Source organism: Periophthalmus magnuspinnatus, chromosome 12 (assembly GCF_009829125.3).
Source record: "Periophthalmus magnuspinnatus isolate fPerMag1 chromosome 12, fPerMag1.2.pri, whole genome shotgun sequence".
Taxonomy (NCBI): domain Eukaryota; kingdom Metazoa; phylum Chordata; class Actinopteri; order Gobiiformes; family Gobiidae; genus Periophthalmus; species Periophthalmus magnuspinnatus.
In genome coordinates, this window is record NC_047137.1 from 8,648,554 (window position 1) to 8,672,288 (window position 23,735).

Genomic DNA, 23,735 nt, shown 5'->3' on the forward strand with positions numbered 1-23,735 from the left:
TTAGATTGACAGGCTGTTACACAGTTTGTTACATTTAGTTAAACAGTGGGTATTACACTTGGGTATTAATTGCTAACACATGACAAATTAGGATCACTGCATTACCTTTTATTGTTTGTTTGTTTGTTTTTTTGTTTTTTTTTAATACTATATTAAATGAAAATAATGTGTTAAAATGTTTAATCAGTTTCATTTTTGTTTGTTTGTTTTTATTTATTATTATTATTTCATTTTTTTATGTATTTATTTATTTAATGCTTTTATTGCACTGAGAAACACAGAAAAAACATGTGTCCTTACTGTGAAAGGGCTAGCATGTTTTACTTGTCCTGCAGGAGGTCCCACCTACTTATGCCCATGGAAATGTTGTTTCCTTTGGCTATAATGTTCCACAGCATGGCATTAAAATGTATCTATCTCCATGGAGAATGTTCCAAATCCAAAAATTAGTTTTAAGTTTCCATGGAATTATGCAGGTCACATGCCGCCAGATGAATGTTACATAGTGTTATTTAGGATGTTAAATGATTGAGTTTACGGCTGACATATTTATTCTATTACATGCTACAGTGCATTGTCCTAAAGCAAGGTGAATATATAGTGCAAACTCAAGTGTTACCTGTTATTTAACGCATGTGTTATTTTCATCCACACAGTGTATTGGTAAACACAATGCTAATGGCTAAGTATGTAAAGGTGCACTATGTATTTTTTTTCTGGTGAGGGACTGGCTACCACAGAGATGTTATTGCATTACCTGTAATGTCCTGCAGTATGCCGTCCACTACACTTTTTTTTTTTTTTTTTATCAATTTAATGTGTTTTCTTTGCTCAAAAATGTCTTGTGAACCATCCACTCACCCACTGCCTATTCTGGGCAGGGTCACCTCTTCACAGATCTGGCCTGTAACTTGGACCAATAACGCCATCTGCTTGTCTCCATGGAGATAGATAAGTATTGGTGGTTTTCAGATTGGAGAATGTGATGATGATGATGTGATGATTCCTTTTCTATTTTTGTGTAGACATTAACCAGCTTAGACATGTGGACCATATAGACTACAGACAAAGTTGTTAATGTTTGATCGAATGTGCTTTACACCAGAGGATCATGTGTCCTGGGTGTGCAGGCTAGCTGTAATTGGCCGCAGTCAGCTGGAGACTGGTGTAGTGGGATGTGATGCTAACAGTAGCGGAGGTGGATCTAAAAATGGCGAGCGGTGTGAGGGTTCGTTTGCTGGGGGGTGGTATGTGACACTTAACTGATGTGTTTGAAAAGGATTTTGGGAATAGTTAGATTCAAGATGGAGAAAAAACAGTGGGATTTGATGTAACTGTCCTTTCCACCCACGAGGATTTGCAACCTACACTAACAAAACAATTGTCAAGACAGTAAAATGAACATTTACTGTATTTTTCAATTGTTGTGTCATTAAAATGGAATAAAATTCCTTTTTTTTTTTTGTCTTTTAGTTTTTAGTCTAGAAAAAAACAGAGCACTTTTGTTTGCCAGGCTTTATTAAACATTTTTATTACGACCTGTAAGCTTGGGAAATGTATTCAAAATTCAAAATACTTTATTATGTCTTTCTACAAAAATACAGTTTTTGATTAAATATATAAAATAATTTTCTTACAAACTACTTTAAACATTCAATAGTCTGATAAATGTTTGTTTTTTGGGGTTTTTTCTGTTTGTTTGGTTATTATTATTATTATTATTATTATTATTATTATTATTATTATTATTATTATTATTATTATTATTATTTAGTTTTTGTTTTTTTCTACATGTACAATAAAGTATACCTTAGCGCTACTATTGTATGTACTTAGATTTGCTGATCCTGCCCTGTTGTATTCTCACATAACACCAGTAGATGCTCTCTTTGTTTCTGAAGTCTGATAGTGTGACACCTTCAGGGGAACAGGTGAATAAGTTTAAATTTACTGGTAAGAAAAATCTATTAAACTTAGAGATGGTAGGTTTAAAGGTGAACTAGTAAACTTTCTTTGAGGTTGTTTTGGCATTTTATTATCTCCATGGAGATGTTATTGCTTTGTCTGGAATGCTGCACTGTAAGGCTTTGTATTTAATTTGTCCCTGGTGGTGCCATCTGCTTGTCTTCATAACATCTCCATGGAGACAGAAATGTTGCAGTCTCACTTCCAGAGAAGTTACAAAGGGCACTTTTTAACTTTAACCTAAGCCACATTACCATTGGCTGGGTCCATTGTATGACTCTGCATCTCATTACACATCTTTTTTTAGCTCTCCAAAACCTATGGTAACTTTGCCCTATTGTGACGGGCACATTGACATTTGAGCAGAAGTGGATTGTGGGACGGGACCGCGCTTCTCCTGGTGTTCACCATTTGTCATGCAGGCAGAATGTCCCCATCACTGCTGCCAGGACAAAGCACCTCTCCTCCCCTCGCCACCCTCTCGTCCAGCTTCTGTCCACTCTCCTCAGACAGGCCGATAACCTTTAGAATGAAAGCCCAGTGTTTACAAACAGGCAGATGACTCACACAGACCCACTACTCCAGAACAATTTTGTTTGAGAGTACAAGTAGATAAATGGTGTACAATTTTGTAATGTAAGGGTATTTTGCCTGGTTATTGTTGACCGGTTGTGCTATAGCATCTGGCAATGTTTACATGCACACCAAAAATCTGATTATTATCTGATTTCTGTAGTTTTCAGATTATTGAAATCCCATGCAAACTGTTTCATCTGATGTGGGTAATCTCAACATCTTTGTGACTGTTAAACACACACAGGAAAGAGTTATTTCAAAATGCATTGTACTTTGTATTCCAGATACAACAGTGACTTTAAAAATGCATTAATTAACAAACAATTTGTGTAATATTTACGGATCATGTGCCCATTGACTTTCAATGTATCTGGGGAACTCTTTGGTTCGCCCACAAACACAAAGGTTGGTGGTTTTGATATCCCAGCAGTGCATACTATTGTGTTATCCAAGATACATCAACTCTTAAACTATGGAGATGTAAGTTTATAGTCGTTTGAATCGCCAAAGAATTTGTCAAACACAACAATGACTTATGGCAGCGCTCTCAACTCATAGCAAGAAAGTCTCGGGTTTAATTGGCCGACTAAGCTAAATTTTGCTGTTGAACAATATAGCACCCATTTTCTGTACATTGAAATTGTTCATTGTAAATGGTTGATTTTGTATAGCTCTTTTTCACCAAGGCACTCAAAGCGCTGTGATTAATAACCTATATCTTGGCTATCATTTTTAATTTAATTTGGAATATTCAATCTATATCTTATTTTGTTTGTAAAATTACCACTTCCAGCTATTTTCTCTTATACTTTGACTCCATGTTCTGACTACCCGTGGCTGTAATAGGTGAAATGATTATATTAAATTGCCTTTAGAATTGACTGTGAGTGTGAATGGAATTCTGCCCCAATGTGTCAGACTTGTGATTAACTGGTGTCTATACAGCCTGTGTCAGCTGCAGAACAGGGCTATAGTGCCAAAGGTCAACTCTACTAAAGAAATCTTTTCTATAGCTGTGTTGCAGAGAGTTAGAAAGCTAAACTGGTCATAGGTGATCCCAAAAACATAAGAATCTGACATGTATATTCTTCATCAAATCCATAGCTGGACATGCTGGAGTTTGAGGAAACAACCTGTGAAAGTATCTCCCTCATCAGCACTAAAATGAGAGTTCCACTTTATGACATACTTAGATGATATCAAGAGATGAGTTTACAGATGTCTGTGTGTTCATATCTATGCCCACATCTTTTAGCTTCTCCAGGCATCCAGGGGCATCTAGAAACAACTAGATGTGGCCATACCTCCAGCCCAACCTCGTCAGATCTCAGAAGGTAAGCAGGGCTGGTTAGTACTTGGATGGGAGACCACTGAGGATGCCAGGTATCACAGTGGAGCAGCAGTGGCTGTAGTGAAAACTATCATTGTGGCCTTAGGCAAGAGACTTGTGGTGTGTGAGTGAAGGACTGGTGGTGGTGGTCAGAGGGGTCGTCTGGCTGCAGTAGTAGCTTACCATCATGTATATAGGAAAGAGTAAATAATGCACTATAAAGTGCTTGATATGTGCTACATACCTGAATCCAATGCATTCTTCTTATTAACTTATTATTAACTGCTTGACACCTCAGTTGCAGAGGAGCAGCGGCTCTCCTCTTTTCCATCCTGGCTGAGCATTCAGGGTGAAAAAAAACCTCATGACATCAAAAGAAAAACTCATGACATCATCAAAAAAACAAAAACAACTCATGACATTATCAAAAAAAAACAACCCAAAAAACTCATGACATCATCAAATTACATTGACCACGATGCATCTTAACCTCAGAATGAGCAGCTATTGTTTTTAGCCCCCTTCAAACTGGCTCTCTGATGGTCAGTTTGCATGTTCAGACGATGCTGACTACGTGACATAATCAATTTAAATGTAAAATGTCCCTTGCACTGAAGGAATAAAAGCTCTGAGTATGTTAATGAGAAAAAGACAGGATTAAATTCAGCTGATCAGATAACTTGCATTCACCTTACCACATATAGAAACATACAGTGTCAAGAGGGTGACATCTCCTGGTAGCACTCATAAAATATATTGATGCTAAGTGTGTGCTCTGGTCAAGGATAAGGAGTCTCATTCTCACTGTACCCTTGACCTCTAAAGCCTACTATAATAACCAGGATGTATATACTCTCCTAGTAGGTCAAAGAGCGACCTAAATCGACTTGACTGAAATTGCAATGCAGTGAATGTGCCTGTTAAAGTGCTTCAGAAGTCCAGCTCTGCATGCCAAAACCGCCGCTGTTTTTATTTGACCGTAAAAAGGTGAGTTAAACAAAAGGTCAATACTGTGAAAAAGTGATAGAAGCAGCCCACAGAGGTAAACAAGGTTGAGGACAAAGACAACATGGAGTACAGAGCATATATAATAGAAGCGTGTGGGAGATTTCAGCTTGCATTTTAATCTTTTTGGCAAATGGATTTTTCCTGGCAAATGGATTCTCAGAAGTTGTGGTCATAGTTAAGTTTGTAAAAATGTCACTACAACTACTTGGAAATGACAAAGAAACATTTGGAAGTGTTGGCCATTTCCATTCAAAAAACACATTACATTGCATTACACTTATTTTCATATTTTATTTATTGTAAAATTACCAATGTGTTTCGGTATAATGTTGTCTATTTAAAGGCGCACCATGGAGGCTTGTCTCCGTGGAGATGCTGTTTAGCCTGGAACATTCCACTGTATGGCATTAAACAATAGTGGATCTTCAGTCATTGGGACCTCATAAGTCACTGGGATTGGCTCAAAGAAAAAAGAATCACATGATAAATCTACTTAAGTAAAAACATATTAAAGTAGCCCTTTAAAGATGTACTCAACCTTCTCAAACTTTCATAAAAAAAATACTTTAACTTTTCATTCCAGTTCAAAATGTAGTATAGTAGAAAGTACAGCTGCCTGCTCTCAAATGTAGAGAAGTAAAAGTAAAAAGTATCCACTTTAAACTTTACTTAAGTAAATTATAGATAACCCATTTTTTTTCGAAGTGCGGTGCGTTATTACTTTCACTCCTGCTCACTCGGAGCATAACAGAGGCTGATCTAAAAACTAAAAAGAGTTTAATCACGCTCAACACATTCTCAAAACGGACACATTGCAATGGGCAAAAAAAAATCTTCATAAAATATAACTTGAAATAAATCCCTTGTCAATTACATGTGGGGTTCTGTTCATACTTACTTCCGTTGTGCTAAGTGGAACTCATTTCATTATGGTTGAAGTTTTAGATAGCATTTCTGAGACTTAAATATGTTTGTGTGAAACAGAATCTCAGTGAATGCACTCACATTGAAACCTCTTCATAGGCTGTTATTGATCTCAGTCACACTGTAGGAAGTCCTAATGTTTGCTACAATTGGGTTTTGGTGAAAGAATGTAACTGAAGACTGGAGCAGTGCAGAGTTACTGATGATGGATACCAAGCACCGGAGCCATGCAGTCTGCAGTCTAAGTTTGTGCATCTTGTTGTTTGGGAGGTTGGTTGGAGGACCACTGTCTAGTCTCTAGTAATTTCACAATCTGCAATATTTCACCAAATCACATTAATGCCATCAGTAATTCTGTAATACTTGTATGAGTCCAACAGCAATTGTATTCACGTTGACATATTTCTTAGCTTTCAAAAACAGCTATAGGTCAGTGCCATGATTATCTCCCCCCACCCAGATTAAAAGCTATTGTTTTTCTGTCCCACTGTAAGTAGGCATTTTAAAACATATTTCGCCCACTGTAGATTTTTTTTGTTACTATATTTTTTTGAATAAATTATGATATGTTACCCCAACAGTTGATGGAAACAAAAAATGGGAGTGCATCACTTGGTCAAATTGCGCTAAAAGGTCATTTGTACTTACCTTTTAGGGATTTAGATCATTGAATAGTGCATTTTAGTGGTAAAACTAACAATTACAACTAACAACAAACTGTACTTTTTGCTTATATTAGACTAATTCCAAGTAGATTTTGTCTTATTGATTTATGATGTGTATTGCTATTACATGTTCCGCAACTTGGTGAACTGTGATTGTTAATGGGCCATACAAACACATTTGAATTCAGTCAGCAGTTTTTGCTACTAAACTATTTATGGTGTTTCATAGTACTGTCTACTGTTTTGAGTCCTTTTTTGGCAATTTCAGTGCAATCTAGTGTGTGCTGCCTCCAGTAGTCAAGTAATATGTGACATAACACAAGACTGCACTGATTAAAGCCTGATGTTTCTGATTACAAAGACCTGACTGCAGGGCGATGTTTGAAGTGTGAATACCTGTGGGATGAATCACACTATTCTTATACCCCTAGACCCCCACCCCTCCTTTCCCCTCATTTCCCCTTTAGTTCCCCAAGTCTATTTGAAATGTGGTTGTGGGAAGAGTTTAGTCGTATTTAAATACATGTGGGTCGCAAGGCAATGAATGTGAATTATTTGAATAACAATGAAAACAAACGTGTCATAATACATTTTTCTAAGTGTATCATTATATGCTGTTGCTAAATATGTTTTATCATAGCTTGATAATGTGCATGTGGTCTGAGGTAGGATACATATGTGGAGATGACAGAAGACACCAGGCCAAGACTGTCCAGGAGGAAAATGCCATGCATTTATTTCAGTGCTGTGACACAACTGTCAGAACCAAACTCTTTGCACTAACAAACCCGGCATATCACATCATACACTATATATTACATCTCTACTGTCAGTGATCCTAGAACCAGCATCTGTGCACCATAATCTTTAATCAACATTACAGCTTTGCCATCACATTTTCTATACATTTGAACAGTGCTTATGCATATCAACAAGGGATGCAATCAAACCTGTGCACCATCTCCCATTGTCTTTCTGTAGTTCATTAGGGGCTATCCGCCACCCAGTAGTTCAACATTCAACAATCCATTTACCAACCCCACAGTGCAAAAACGGCACCGGAACAAGCACGTCCCCACCTTGTATGCAGCTACAGAGAAACACTATGGCAGTATGTACACATCACATAGTGGGTTAGCTTTCATTAGCATCCATTCACAGTTAGTACTCCAGAAGAACAGACTGAAACAGGGCGTGGCAGAGGAATAAATAGAGCTTTGTAATAATGCATTTTCATTTATACCGACATGAAGAGCAGTTCTTATAATACTGTGTGTGCAGATAGCATTCATTCCCACCAGAAGTCTTGGCAAAGTGCGAATACCTGGATTTGTGAAATGGTTTAAAGGGATAGCGTGGTGTTATGTAGAACGGTATCATATACAATGGCACTTTTGAAGAAGCAGACAGGAAGTGAGGATTATAATTAAAAATACTTGAAAACACTTAGCCGTATCTCGCATTATTTGTTTGGAATTTTCTGCAATGCTAATCCCCAATGTGCAAAATGTACTTTTTTATCTTTTAATTGTGTTGTTTCTCTATTAAAAACACAAGAATTGGTCTTGTATCATTCATATACATGTGACTAGTCCAGCATCTTTAACTGAATCAACATCCTCTATATTTGCTCTATATCCTTTTTACTTGTTTTCCATACATTAGTTAAGGCAATCAACATGTGAACAACTAATGTGGTGTCCAAATAGTTGAAATATCCTAAATATAGGGCCTTTAAACACCCTGCGTCTACTCCTGAGTCTATTAGTACTACTGGTCAAAAGCAGAGTAGTTAATGTCTGAAAATACACAGTGCTTTTGGAAATGTATGTACTGGTATGTCATTTATCATCAAAATGTATGGCTTTTAACTTGTTCTTGGTAGAATTGTGAAATATGCCAATACCAAGATCAATACTACTATCAAAACTAGGTACTGATTTGAACATGTATTGATAGTAAAATCAGGTAAAGAGGATACAATTCTACTTTTCTGTGGTTTCTGTGACCTTGATATATATCTGAACAGCATAAAACCACATTGAAGTGTTGAAAATTACACTCTACTGTCTAAAGAAACATTATTGTGTTATCAAAATCTGTAGTTTTTCAGCATTCATCAATTAAGTATGCAATTTTAGCATCCCGACAACTGTAATTTTTGCCATTCCCCATGTATTATCCAACTATTGATCCACTGGCAGGTTTAGAGAGATTTGTATCATGGAATTATAATCCCTTTAGATTACTGTTAACAATAATGGTAATGTAGCTTTCTATCTGCTTCTCCAAAACGAACCTCCAAAAATCTCCATAAAAGCATTACTCAAACACAATGAGGTCTATCAGAACAGATGGGTAAGAATTCATCATTAGGCAAGCACATAACGAGATGTACATTTACAAAGCAGGAAAATGATGAGGATAAACTTATAACAGAGCCTCATATGTTAGGTCTACACCTCCGGAAGCAGGAGCAGAAAATCCCATTGGAACTGTCTGGTGCGGAGTAGGTGATTGTCTGATACCCCTCTTTTCACAAGCTCCTGTCTTTCGTGCGTCAATCCATCTGGTATGTAGTTAGCGTGGAGTGTGGGAGGAGGAGGAGGAGAGAATGGACTTGTCTTTCAAAAACCCGGACATGTTTTCAATCAGGTCCTCGGTGGTGTCGTCATGGCGATCTTCCCGGTCTGGTCAAACACTTGTGGGCTGGATTCCCCTCTCTCGCTCTGTGGACTCCGTTGGTACCACGCGGCCTCGGGACTATAGAGGCATCCGGATGTGCATGGCAGAGCTGTTGGGGCGCGCTGCCAGGATGTAGATGGCACTGTCCTTCAGGAAGTCTGCCCAGGTTACAGGCCTAGAGCGGGAAAGAGGCGAGTGAGAAGGAGGTGCAAACGTTGTAGTTGAAAGTGTAACTAAACACGGAATCATGTTTTTTTTTTACTACTTAACTGTGTGTATGGTGTCTTAATAGCATTATCTACTCCTCCTAGTTCTTGGTCCAAAATGTATGTGTAATAATGAGAATGTAATGCAATTTTAAAGAGGAGACATTTTACTTCTGTGGTTGTGTATTGTTTTGTAATGCTTTGAGTCTCTCCCCGCTAAGTCACTCTCCCCCTTTCGAGCACTATCACAACACAGTCACATTCCTGCTAATAAAGCAACTGCACATCACATCAGGCTTGTCAAGTCGTTGGGAGTTTATGGGAGCACAGATGACGTAGACTTCTGGGCTGCACATTGGACAGAATCTTACTCACTGAATCGAACTGCAAGAACGGTTTGAATAAGGGCCCGGGAGAGAGCGCTAGATTACTCAAACATGCATGGATGACATCATAAACCTCTTCAAGCATGTTTGAGGGAACGTTATAATATGGGACAAAGCTAAATTGCATAATACCCACTCTTTAAGTGCTTAAGTGCTTGGTGATATCATTCAAGACTGCTCCGATTACACACAGATGTTTCTAATTATAAACACCTGGCTGCAAGGGTGGAGTTTGAGATGTTAGACCAATCACACTGTTTCTTATACCTCCAGACCTCGCCCCTCTTTTATTTAGTCCTCCAGGTGCTGCTCAGTTTATTAGCTCTATCTGAAATATGGTTTTGAGCTTCTGATTGACAATCACTTTCTTTTTAGATTAGCCTCAAAATCTAGTGCCATTATTCAACTGCAAAGATCATATTGTTGTCAATACCTTAAGTAATAAGATTAAGAGGGAAAATTTGTGATCATATGTTTGAATGTTTCTTTCAAAAACAGTAAATCTCCCATAGAGTTGTATGCCCCTGCCCGCTATGCTTGTAGAATGTGAACAAAAACTTTTGTCATAGATGTATTGTTGCTACAACATGATAAACACTTTAATATATACTGCATCAGTGGTTATGTACAGAATGTCATGAATGATGGAAAAAGTTAATATATCTATTATTATACACAACATAACTCTAACCCAGGCATTACAACAGGATACACTGGTTCTGGTTGATGGTTGGGTTTATTGCAAAAGACAAATTTCCCTACAGTGAAAAAATATGTCTTTAGAAGTAAATCATATTACCTCTAAAACTCTTTCCACTGAAAAAGTTTAACCTTGATGTTATAAACTGAAGTGAATTATATAATAAACCGCTCACCTGTGGTGCTGCATTATTCATGAAGCTCTTCACAGCTATCTGATCTCTTAACAAAGTTTATTCTGCACTTTTTGTGTCTCCTGACTAGGGTTGTAAAAAGTATTGAAAATCAGATGCTAATTGGTATTAAAACTAGCATAAAAACTAGATACTTATTTGAACAAGTATTGATATTAAAAAAGTCACATTTACAGGCAAGAAACAAACCTTTCCTGAATAGCTTTAGAATGATCTTGACCTGTATCAGAACAAGTATAAAACACATATACCTGTTTTTTAACAGGGAATACACAGATATGAGGCCACATGGTAATATAGAAGAGTGTACTATTATTTAATGTTAAAAATGACTTTCTACTGTCTAAATAAATACATTTTTTAAATGATCATAATGTTATCAGTATTGAGTATTGAGTCTATTCCTTAGTACTGAGTTTTAAACGTTAGTATACAACACAAGCAAGCAAACAAGCAAGTCACCACATGAAATGTGTATTTCTGCACACATGTGATATTAAATCAATCCTCCATTCATTTACCCCCCGCTGATTCACAAATGTAATTAGAGGCCTTCATTTGCAAGAGCTCCGTCAAAGTTAATGAGGAAGTCCACTTGATTTGACTATGGGCTGTTGGTAAGCTGTTATTGCAGATCCCAGTGGTCCAGTCTCCAGCCAGGCAGCATTAGTGGCTGACAATCAGACGGACACTGTAACATGGCAACATATTCTCCAAAGAAATAACAGTATTACTGGACTTTCACTATCCAGACTGCATGTACAACAACATTTTTGCCCCTCGTGCTCCACTCTGGCATCAGGAGTTGTCAGTGGTCTAACCATCCAAATATTAACCAAGCCCATTCTTGTTTAGCTTCTGAGATCTGACAGCATCAGGCTTTGACAAGGAGGTTTGTGGTGTTATGGATTTCTGACTGTGAAACACAAGTGAAAAGCTAATTTTCATAATTTTTTACTTTAATCTGATCAGTGGTTGGTTATGTAAACCAAAATGACTGTTTTGTTGTCATGTTCAGCATGGCAAATTCAGTCATTTATTTATTTCATGAATTTGGTTAACTTGAGTGAACGGGCTATCTGCTCTTTCACAATAGCCCAGTTGCTTCACACCAAAATGTGAGATTTCAAATGTCCAGCAGACCAAAACTGTGGGCTTTGGTTACACAAGAATAAGGTGTTGATTAAATTCTCTCCTGACTCCTTCACATGCCATTACACTAGTCACTACATTGTGTGAGGTAGATCGTGATTTTTTATTTTTTTTATTATTAAAAAAGGGGGAAAAAAATCTATACTTATTTGCAGAATACTGTGGCCATATCTACAATTGTAGCTACACCTGTTTGTCAATGCCCCTCAGCAGATCTCGGAAGCTAAGTAAGGCCATGCCTGGTTAGTACTTGGATGGAAGACTTCTAGCTCAAATTGCCTTGATTCGATCTCAGGGCAGCTGTGGTTACAATAGTATCTTACTACCACAGAGTGTGAAGTGAAAAAGCACTATATAAATCAAATGCATTATTAACATTATAGAAAACACAACCTACCTGCTGTCGTCAGTCTTGCTCCTGTCGCTGCCCGAACTGGCTGGACTGCTCTCACAAATGGGTCCAACGTGACTGATACTGCATGGAACAAAAATCAAAACGACATAACAAACATTAGACACATAATATATTACAATTTTTGTCTCGAGAGCAGACACTAAAACATTCCCTAATTTGCACATCTTAGTGAACACTCATTAACACCATTTTTTTTTACTCTTTTGATATTTAAGGGTAAGAAGTTCACAGTGAAAGCTTTCTCTGATCCCTCTAATTAGCCTGCTCCTCTCTCCGTACAAAAAGTAAAGAGTCTACTCATTAGCATCCATTCAGGTAGCTGGTATTCAGGTATAAAAAGGTTGGATTAAATTTTTAGTGCAATTTTAAAAGGTGTTATTTTTTCCACATATGGGTTAAATGATCAGATGGAAGATGGGTATACTTGTGCAGTATTGATGGAGAAGCCATGCAAAAGCTAAAAGTCGCACTCACCCACAAAACATAGGAGTGCAGATCGCCATGAATCTGAGGGGGCGGGGCACAGGTGGTGGAGGATGAGAAGGGGCGTCGGGGGTGGGTGGAGGTGGGGGGTTGGAAAAGGAAAAGCACATTAGTGATACAGAGAATGAATGAAATGTGGCAGTGTAGTATAGAATGGAGTCATTTTCATTTAGGTAGGGGGCCGCAACTGAAAACTAGTTGCATGGTGATCTGATGATTCACGGACAAAGATGAACTACTATTTTTAGTAATACTGCTTTTGTCACGGGGATGATACTGTAACTACTAGTGCTACTGTTACTGCTTCTGCTACTACTGCTAACGCTGCTATTATGCTGCCACTACTAGAACTGCTACTACTATTATTACTATTACTCCTACTGCTATTTTTTGCTATTACTAAAAACACTACTACCGCTGCTACTGCTCATATACCACCACTACTACTATTACTGCTGCTGCTGTTGTAGTAGAGAAATGCAACAAAAGAATGTGACGCAAGTGTAAAATTGTAGTTAGTAGTAATTGTAGTAAAAGTAATGTTGTTTCAAACTACTAATCTAATTTTAAACAACAGAGAAAATCAGTTATAGACCAAATGAGATCCCAAGGAGATAGTATTTTTAGTACTTTTGGTCTTTATATCTAAATACTATGAGATTACAATTTCAGTTTGTTTTAAATGAATCATTCACCCGTACACTGACGTACTCCTGTGACGTATTTCCAAATGCGTACTAAATCATTCAATATAACACATACTTGTCTCTAGCTCTTTTGATAAGCCACGGCCCCACACTCGTCAGGCTTAACCAATTCATTTTTCATTTGCCAAAAGGTGCTTCAATGAATAAAACACCCGACGCAGCTGCCTTATGCATTTTAATACATACTGGAGGATTTATGGTTCAATATGAAAAACTGTATTACAAATAAGGGCATTCGTGAACGTTATACTAACAGTTTTCTTCTTGTCTGGCAGAAAATCATTACTAGAACATCTTGTACTCAGCATTGGCTTTGATAAATGGATACACGGTATTGCAGGTAAGATGTAGCAAGTTCCATTCATTATATGGTGCCTTCATAGTACAAAGAACAAACAGTCTATTTTGAGAATTTCTATTTCAAAGTGGTTTGCAGTCAAAGCTTTGTTCCTTCAAAATAATTCCTAATATAGATTTCAAACAAGCCACCGGCAATGACAATATGGCAGGACAAAAAGCAGGAGACTAAAAATATGACTTTGGTTCACGTTGACAGGTGGAAAAAATGGTAAGTTATAAAAATGTTTTGATTAGTCTTATAAATGTGACTGAGGAAACAGCTTTTAATTGTTGGATATTACCAAGGTTCAGGTTGACAGCTGAAAGAAATTGTACAAAATAAGTTATAAAAATGCAATTCTGTGGTGGTGCCAGGCATTTGTGGTTGGAGGAGCTATGGGGGTGCCAACTTCTTCAGCGGGAGTGCACATATAACACACTACCATGTTTGAGTCGCTGTTTTACGCAAATTTATACGTAGTTAGCTCCTGTAGTGATTTATAAAACCTAATATGGAATTAATCATAGTCACATTTTGAACACTGCCATTTGAACATTTTATTCGAGATTAAATGTCCTATGAAAATTGAGTAAAAATCTTTGGGGGGGGCATTTTAGGGGAGGATAGTGCCCCTCAAACCCCCTCCTGGCGCCACCTCTGGTTTTGATACATCTTAATAATACATCATTAAATAACAGAGGTCAGTAGTATTCCGTTACATTTACTTGAAAGAAATTTAACATTTTAGAGTACTTTTCTAGCACTTGAGTAATATTTTTTTAATGAAGTAACAGCGCTATGTGAGTACCATGAGTACTACAGGTGACAAAAGATTTATGTTGACAATATAAAATGATTTGAACATCCATGTTTCTTGCACCGCTCCTTCAGATGTGATTTAGTCTGTCTCATGTTTGTGTCTAGCCGTTGAAAATTCTGCATTGTGCATTATTTAATCCCCTTTCAATTATATTAACTTTAAATTATAAAAAAGATGTTATGATACTTTTTAAAGGCCCCGTATTACGCTATTTTCTGATCTTTGTTATGTTGTTTCCCTGCACATTTAGGCTGAGTTCATCTCTCAAACGGAAAACACTCTGTTCTACCTTGTGATGTCATGTGGTAATACAGGAAGTGCTCTGCATACACCTTCACTCAAATCATTTTGATAGTTTCAGCTCAGGAATTACCCATCTCTGCTGAAATAAAGGTAAAAAAGTAGCTGTTAACTTTAAAACTAGGGCTTCATGACATGATAACGTGGAACAGAGCATTTCTAGCTTTGGAGATGTAGACAGATTAATAATAAAAGATTACTCAATCATGCCATTTTAAGTTACTTTCACTTGAGTAGTACTTTTTCGCAATACTTTTTTAAAATCCTTTCTTGGAGCACTACTTTATACTTCTACTTGACTAATATTATTTTGAAATAACGTTACTCTTCCTTTAGAACATTTTTTGGCTACTCCTCTACCCACCTCTGGAAAAAAAAACTTTTATTTTTTTTGCATATTACTTCAGTTCATGTTGACTGGAGAAAAAATAATAATAATTAAAATGTGATTAATGTGTTTTGATTAGTCCTTCAAATCATAATAATGAAAATGAGAAAATAGCTTTGATTGCAGGACTTGTTCGTGAGGACTTTCCTAATAGCTGTTTTTAACAAGTACTTGGACAGAGACAGACAAACAATTGTAGTGTTTTGTTTTCCAGCCAATCGGTGAATCATATTTTTAGCTCCAGAATGGTGGTAGCAATTAATGAAGAGGAAAACAACGCGGCTCCACATCCAACTGCTTTTCAACAATGTTTTTCACAATTTACAAAATCATAGTGCAAGATGTGGTTACAGTTAAAGCAAAACGTTTTGCGGTAAAGTTGATGAAATTTAATTGGTTCGAGACAAGATTAATATTGGGATGTTTTGTTTTTTGGGGTTTTTTTTGTGTAGGAGATGACAGGTACTTTATACATCTGAATTTTGAATTTATTTTATTGGAAAGTCCCTTGAGATGTGCCATTTCACTTTTAAGGGGGTGCAAAACATAACATAAGGAATACACAGTACACAATACAAAAGACATAACACAAAACTTACAAAGTTTACATTCCAAAACATACTTACATACACACATACATACATATATAAATACATACATACACACACACATACAGTATATACACACACATACATACATACATATATACATACACTCACACACATACACACATATATACACACATACATATATACATACACTCACACACACGCACCCCCCCCCCCCCCACACACACACACACACACACAACTTGCTTCCTCAAACCCTCCCAACTCCTGCTACAGTATACATGATTTATAAATAAACCATACATTATACAGTAATGGGATATACAAAATAAAAATAAAAAGAACAAACTAAGAAACATGACAGTGAGCTCTTCTGAGTGAATATGATGATCTTACTGGAACTAAATAAACTGTCTATTGAATGGTTGCAACCAGTGGAGTTTTGCAAATAAAATGCAGTGATGAGCTTGGAATGGAAATAAAGTATGAATAAATCTACAAAGAGAGTTAGAGTACATTCAGTGGTCTGAGATAAGAATCATGGGTATATTGATCAAAAGTATTAGCATTGTCAGTGATAGGTAAAACTAATTGAGTAATGATTCCTTTTCTGGTTTCTCGAGTGAAACAATTATCTGACCAATAAAGAGGGCTTAATGTAGTATACGGTCATTGATGACGTAATCAATATGATGTTTGAAGTTAAGTTCACAGTTGATAGAGTCAGTTTTAACCATCCTGGACTCATTACTAAACTGAATGTGATGGTCAGAGGAATGGATTAGATTATGGTTAGTTCCAGAAAGTATACAAGATTTTTATCATATTTAAAATTAATTGATTATAATAATGCTGTGACTGCTTTTCTAGCAAGGAAACATCTGAGCTAGAGGAATAAATAACCGTATCGTCAGCATATATATTTTGCAAGCTGTTGCAAGAAGATCATCGTTAAAGACTGAAAATAAAAGTGGGCCAAGAGTGGAGCCTTGAGGTACACCTTTATCCATTATATATATATTTGTCTGACTAAGCACCATGAGAAAAAACATACTGACGTCTATTATGTAGGTATGAATTTAATCACAAAATGGCATTAATTATGTCAAGATAATTGTATCAAGACTATTGTATAAAGTTTGTAATGATCCACTAGATCAAAGGCGTTGGGCAGATCAAGAAATATGGAGCTCTCATACTGATTTAGATCAAAAGAAGATAATACATCATTCTTTAATCTTTATTTATTTATCAGGGACCATCTATAAATTCATTAATCTTACAAAAGAAAAGATGATTTGTGCCATATTTAGCTACTGCTACTTTCCATCTGGAGTCAGTAAACTGGCTGTTTTCCAGATGGACGGAAATGAAGATGTTTTATCAGTTAAAGGAAACATTAAAACATGTGCTGCAATTTTACGAAGGTTTACCTCTAGACCACCAGAGCCAGGACTGTAGTTAGTCATTAATTCTATTCGTGCATGTTATTTTTGAAAATGAGAAAGAGGGACGAGGGAGAGATTCATGAGCTGGGGCCTCAGACACAGCGAAGAGATTTGAATTTATGATGGTACTAATTGAAGAGGAATGTTGATTGAATGCTTGGGAAATCTTTACAGGATCAGAGATGGCTTCATTATTTACAACTATATAATTCGTTATTTAACTTTTTGATTTATTGAGTACTTGATCAAGTGGAGCCCAGAATCCTTTTGGGTTGTTTTTTAAAAATGTACCTGATGGAGTTTTGCTTTAAATGAGTGGAATTATTGATTTTACAATGAAAAACAACGGCTTCAATAGATGATAGACATATGCACATTTGTATAGGTATTGAAAATTCGATTCTATAGTGGTTCAATCAGTGATCAATGGGCAAACTCTAGTATAAAATCTAACTTGCAAAGGAGTGTTACAGTTTTATATGAAGATGACGGTATTGACAATGTCTTGATACTGCAATGTGCTCCAATAGGTCTAAAAAAAAAAATAAAAAAAAGACATTGGTTGTAGCATGAATAAATAAAATAAGTACTAAAAAATAAACACATACTGCATAGACTAATTGTTACATTGCAGCCGACACTGTAGGCTCATTAGGGAATTGTTAAAGGAAAAGGTTGTGATACTGTTACCTCAATAAGTTTGCAATACACACACTGACAGTACTATAAAGCAGTTATTTTTCAAACTGTGGTACATGTACTACTGGTGGAACACAAGCTCCTTAAAGACTTATGTGGATTCCTCTACAGTTCAAATATTGGCTTAATTTAAAGTCAATTTAACTCACCGTATTGTCGTCTTTTGGGATAATCTTTACATAGAACTAATATAGCAACACTGTAGTCCTATGTTATACCTGGTTTAGGCCTAATTTAGACCTAGGAACAGAGAAACAGTTTTGTTTTGGACCTGATTTAGATCTGATGGTACCAGAGAACCACTGCCATAAAGTTACATTTGTCATTAAAGATGAAGTAGCCGACATTTTTGCTCATGAGTCGATTCTATTGTTCCCCCATAAAGTATATTGCCAAAGCAGAAACAGAATCAGACCTCTACACAGTGTCTCCTTCTATTCAGAAAACATTTATCTGGTATGATTATGCTTTGACATCATTGGTTAAGTTTCAAACATCTTTCATATTCCAGGACCATTACTGTCTGATCCTGGAACATTTAGATCAATCCCTGTTTGATCTCATGAAAAGATGTGATTTCAAGCCTTTGCACACTTCAGACATACATTACTAAGCAGCTCTTGGTAGCGTTTAAAGAACTATCCAAACGCGGACATGTTCACAGAGATCTCAAACCGGACAACATCATGCTGGTTAACCACAAGTGTAAACCTTTAAAAATCAAGCTAATTGATTTTGGGCTTTCTATGATTGTGAGGAGCCTGGTTCCTGGTTATGTGCTCCAGAGTATTGGATACCGGGCTCCAGAGGTGTCTTTAGGAACAAAAATTAATGAGGCAATTGATATGTGGGGTCTTGGCTGTGTGCTGGCATTTTTATATCAAGGTCAGAATTTCTTTCCTGTTCACTGCGAGTATGAGATGATGAGGATTATTATACAGATCCAAGGCATGCCTGATATCCAGCAACTCCTTGAAGGCCAGTTCAGGGACCTCTTCTTTAAGAGAAATCATGACCACTATGAGCTGTGCTCTCCACAGGAGTACACGGCCAAAACACAATTGGGTCAGACCCTGCCGGAACTGGTCCAGAGACTTTAGCTGTTTGGAGGACATGATATCCTTTCACCCCAAGCCATGCTTTGAAACAGAAAAGGAAGACACCAGGCAGTTTTTTGAGTTTTTGAACAAACTTCTGCAGGTAACATCAACATCAACGCCAACATCAAGGAAATATCATACACACACACACACAACACAAACTTGCCGCATACAATTGTAAAAAGAAAGAACCATGTGTCTTTACATGATGCTTTGGGGTGAGAGTTGATCATTGGCTGTGTAAGGGTGGACCTCCCTGTTTCACTTTTCTGTTTGAAAAAGTAGTTCTAAAGCCGTGCTAGTGGACATAAATGAATGGACATGAATAGTGATATGCCAAATGGTTTGTGAGAGCTAAGAATAACTTAGAATCAAATATTTACTTTCTTCCCTCACTCTTTGAAAATCAGATACCCCAGCTTTAATGTCTGTATACTGACGTTATCTGATCATTTTTTGTTACAACATCAAGTGTGGACTCCGCGCAGGCTGAGCAGATAAGAATGTTTTCCTCAAGCAGTACTTAGCGGATGACTCATTATTTTGAAATGCACATAGAAAGCTAGTCTTGTTAGAATTATAAGGTTCGAACTGCATTCTGGTTAGTTCTTAGATATTTGGGGTAGGCCTGTCACGATAACAAATGTTGAAGCGCGATATAATGCTGAAGTAAATATATACAATAAATGATAATACTGAAACCAAACGTGAAAGCAGAATTATCTCCCAAAAAAATTAAAAACATGCAAAATAAAAACAAAAATATGTGCTGAAATAACTAAGTAGCAGAACACAAGTAATTAATTTGTATCTATAAGTTGTCCATAGCACAAATTGTATCATATTGCAAAAAAAAAAAAAAAAAAAAAAATCCCACTACTGCAAAGAAAAAGTACTCACGATAAATACAGAAAATAAAAAATATTGTTCCATATATCATGTATCGAATGAGAAATCAATCTATTATTTATCGGGACAGGCCTAATTTGGGGATTAAACTTCTGACCACTCATAAACCACAAATGAGTGAATAATGAAATACTGTAATGCGTAATATCATTAGAACATACCGTAACAATATAACCAGTATAACTTTACAAGCTACTGACAAGGTCCTGCCCAACTTTAGACTCCATAAGTGAGTATTTTGAACATAATGTACCAAATAGTATGGGTTTTTGTTAATATAAACCTAAAAAAAAAAATACCAAGCCCTAAAAATCTTCATAAAGGTGTGCATTAAGGAATTAAGGAATGTATGAATAACTACATTTCTGCAAAAATGTAAGATATATTTGAAAGGGGATATGCTGTGTGTATGTTAGTGGGCACAGATACAGTGTTCAAATCACTCTCAAAATAGCAAACTGCCACTGCTGTAATTTAAACCATTGCTGAAATACTATAGCAACTTTGCCCTTGTCATAAACAACTTTAAGGCCTGGTTCAAAAGGCGTCTCTGGCCTCAAACACTAAGTTACAGCTGTGTGACAACTCTAAGGGGGGTGAACATATCTAATGATGCAAGACTTTGATTGACGGCTCGGATCGGACCGTGACCGTTTTTAGGAATATCCTCTGGGGAAGGAGTGACCCACGGCCATTTTGATTTCTGAATACTTGATGACGAGACAATTTGAATATAGACCTGTCGCAATAAATACTATATCGACTTATCGTTCAATGCATGACAGATGGAACAATAGTTTTTGGGGCTCAATATTTTTCGTGGGTATATTTTCTTTGCAGTACTTGGAAAATGTGTTTGTTTGTTTTTTCTGTAGTACAATGAGATTCGAGCTGTAGAGTCTGGAATTATGAGCTTCTATGAGTCATTATAGACACAAACTAATTACTTAAGTGTTGCATTCTCTTATTTATCTATTGCAATTCATGTTTTTTAACCATATTGTACATTTACAGTAGTTTTTGATGGATAATTCTGCTTTATGGTTTGGTTTCAATGTTATTGTTTATCATCTATATTTACTTCAGCAATATATCGCAGCTTTAATAGGCCTATTTCCATATTATATACAGTGTCTGGTATATGGTACATGACTCTCACATAGGATACAGCTGTGGTAATGGTGTAGTAGTACTTGTTACTTGGCCTAACCTGACGTTGCAAGACTGTGAGTCCTTGGGGCCCTTCTGGAACCAGGACTGCTGCGCCTGGCGACACTCGGCTCGGGTGATGACTCCGTCCTTGTCCTGATCCAGACTCTGGAACACGGAGCGGGCCTTGTCCCTCTCCTTCCCGCTCAGCAGACGCATCAAGGAGTTCTGCAGAATCGCACACAAACACTTTTATTTTCACTTTGTCCTTTTGGCTTCGGTTGTTAACTGACAAATTGCTTATCAGATCAGAACAGAGTGGATTGATTCACAAGCCAAGAAACGATAAATCAAAATGAACTAATAATCTATTCCCCGATCCAATTATACCTATTCTATTGCCCTTTTTCTGCCTTGCCCTCTTTTGCCGTAAATGCGATTAAACTGCACTTTCTTTGTGGTGGCACTTCCATTCATTTCAATGGAGAGTTTGGCAATTTTCTGGAAGGCTTTCAAACGGCTTAGTAGTCCATTTAGAACTTTTGTTGTCGAGATCAGCAGCCCCATGCAAATTAATACAATCCCAATGGCAATGGTAGCGCCAAAGGCAACTTCTGAAATAAGGTGAATAGGAAATGGGAAACACAGACCTGTACTCCATGAAGACAAAACTGAGGGAAATAACAAACAGGCAGACGTCAATAAACTACCAAACTAGGACAAACCAAGAACTAGATAAGGAAAAAAAATATTGTTCAAGAAGTACAATTGCCTCAAAATTTAAACACTGACTTACCAGAGGAACCAATCAAGCCAAGTTCAATACTACAGATTTTCAATGTATTACTAGGTTTGGTGGGAAAACACCTGTGGTAAATATTCATTATAGTTTTACATAGCGAGGTTAGTGTGTGGAACAACCTTGATGATACATTAAAAAGCTCCTACACAATAGAAGCATTTTATAAGAGGTATAAAGCATTACTTTTTGAAAATTACAGGACTCAGGAATGATTCATGTGAACTGCCATGGTTTGTACTTTTTCTTTTGTTTACATATTGAGTCTTATATATATTCATATTGAACTGATGCTGCTTTTCTTGGAATTCTTGTGCCTAAACCCTTTCAGTCATGATAGAAATGTTATGTATAACGTTATACAAGTTGAATAATGTTTTTAATTTTGAATGTAATGACCAGTTAAGTGGTTGTTTGTTGAAAACAGTTGAGAAGAAAAGTACAAAAATACAATGTATACACAAAGATGGCTTAAAAAACATACACATTAATCCTTCATTTAACGGATTAAATGTATTACCATGCATTTTTATTAGTCTAATCATAACTATGGTGGAACATTTATGGAATTACCGCTACATATGTCCTATCTATTGACTAAAATTTTGCCTAATTAGGGAAAACTACGCAAGATTTTGAGGCAAATCTTAAAAGTTCTATATTATACAAAATTGACTTGTGAGCTTTTAGTTATATTAGAATGTTGTTACCTCATCAAAACATACCTGGAGTTGTGTTTTGTTATTCTAATTTTTATATTGTAAAGTTTGAAACCAGAGAGATACTTCAGTAATTTAGAAACTTCTGTACAACTGCTCAAGTTAAGTTAAGTTAATAAAGGAAGTCTGAGGTCTTTAGGGACAACATATGAATCCATTTGAACTTTTCTAATACAATAACTGTAAGAAAGATTGCTGGGTAATTGATGATGGATCTCCCCTTTTAAATTTTCAATGACTACAATTTTAGACTCAGCGCAGGTATTTTTAAGGCTTAATCGCTCTCAATCACATTAGTGCTGTGTGACCTAATCTCCAGGTTCTCCTTTGCCTCCATTTACCCTCAAATTTAATCTCACTGGCCAGAATATGACAGCTTTTTACTGTGGTCACTAGACTGTAAAAACAAGTCATTTAAAGAGGTGGAATCAGGCCAAAACTAATGTAAAAGCTCTAATGTTTGACCTTTGGGTAATGGTCCGTGGTCCATTTTCTACCTATATTTTTTGGATGATTCAGTCTTATAGCAGTCATTTAGAGTTAAGAGTGATGACATATTTAATCCAAAGCACTTTTAGGCAAATGAGTGAGACATTTCAGGTAAACGGAAAATAAATAAATAAATATTTTTTTTATGTAACAGTATGCATTTTTTCTTGTACAGTAGAAATATTAGGATAAATAGATCATATGTTTTCTATTAGTTAAAGTAATAGTTGATTATAATTTATGACACCCTTGGATCATTGTGTTATAATTTGGACATGTTAAATAGCAGTATTCATTTAAAACAACTTAATACAAGAGACAAGTCAGTTGACTTCGTTGTTAGAAAACTGCGGTGCCCAATGGGATCGGACGTCGCTGTAAACATCATCACTACAAAGAGCAGCACAGCTGTTGGCAACTCCGATGGATAGCTGCACATCATGCACCAAAATGGCCAAGCAGTGCTGCTAAATCCTATCACCATTTAAGAAATAAAATTGGAGAATGAAGTACATACAGAACAGTGGACGTCTTGGAGCAATGATGTCTTGAATACAGGTGTATAAAATATTACCCAAACATGAATGAATCACCCTAAATCAGACATTGGC

At 36.5% G+C, this 23,735-nt stretch overlaps 1 protein-coding gene across 2 annotated transcripts in view; it reads right to left on the reverse strand.

The window, feature by feature from the left end:
- Positions 1-7,180: 7,180 nt before the first annotated feature.
- phf24 (PHD finger protein 24) overlaps positions 7,181-23,735 on the reverse strand; it is a 72,469-nt gene continuing 55,914 nt past the window's right edge. The window contains exons 6-9 of one of the 2 annotated variants that reach the window (XM_055225677.1): positions 21,179-21,345; positions 12,680-12,712; positions 12,188-12,265; positions 7,182-9,328 (exon numbers count right to left, since the gene is read on the reverse strand). In XM_055225677.1, the coding sequence (XP_055081652.1) occupies positions 9,232-9,328; positions 12,188-12,265; positions 12,680-12,712; positions 21,179-21,345 (375 nt within the window). In that variant the 3' untranslated portion in view covers positions 7,182-9,231. Of the gene's footprint in view, positions 9,329-12,187; positions 12,266-12,679; positions 12,713-21,178; positions 21,346-23,735 lie in introns of both variants that reach the window. The other variant, XM_033976250.2, reaches the window with a different exon arrangement.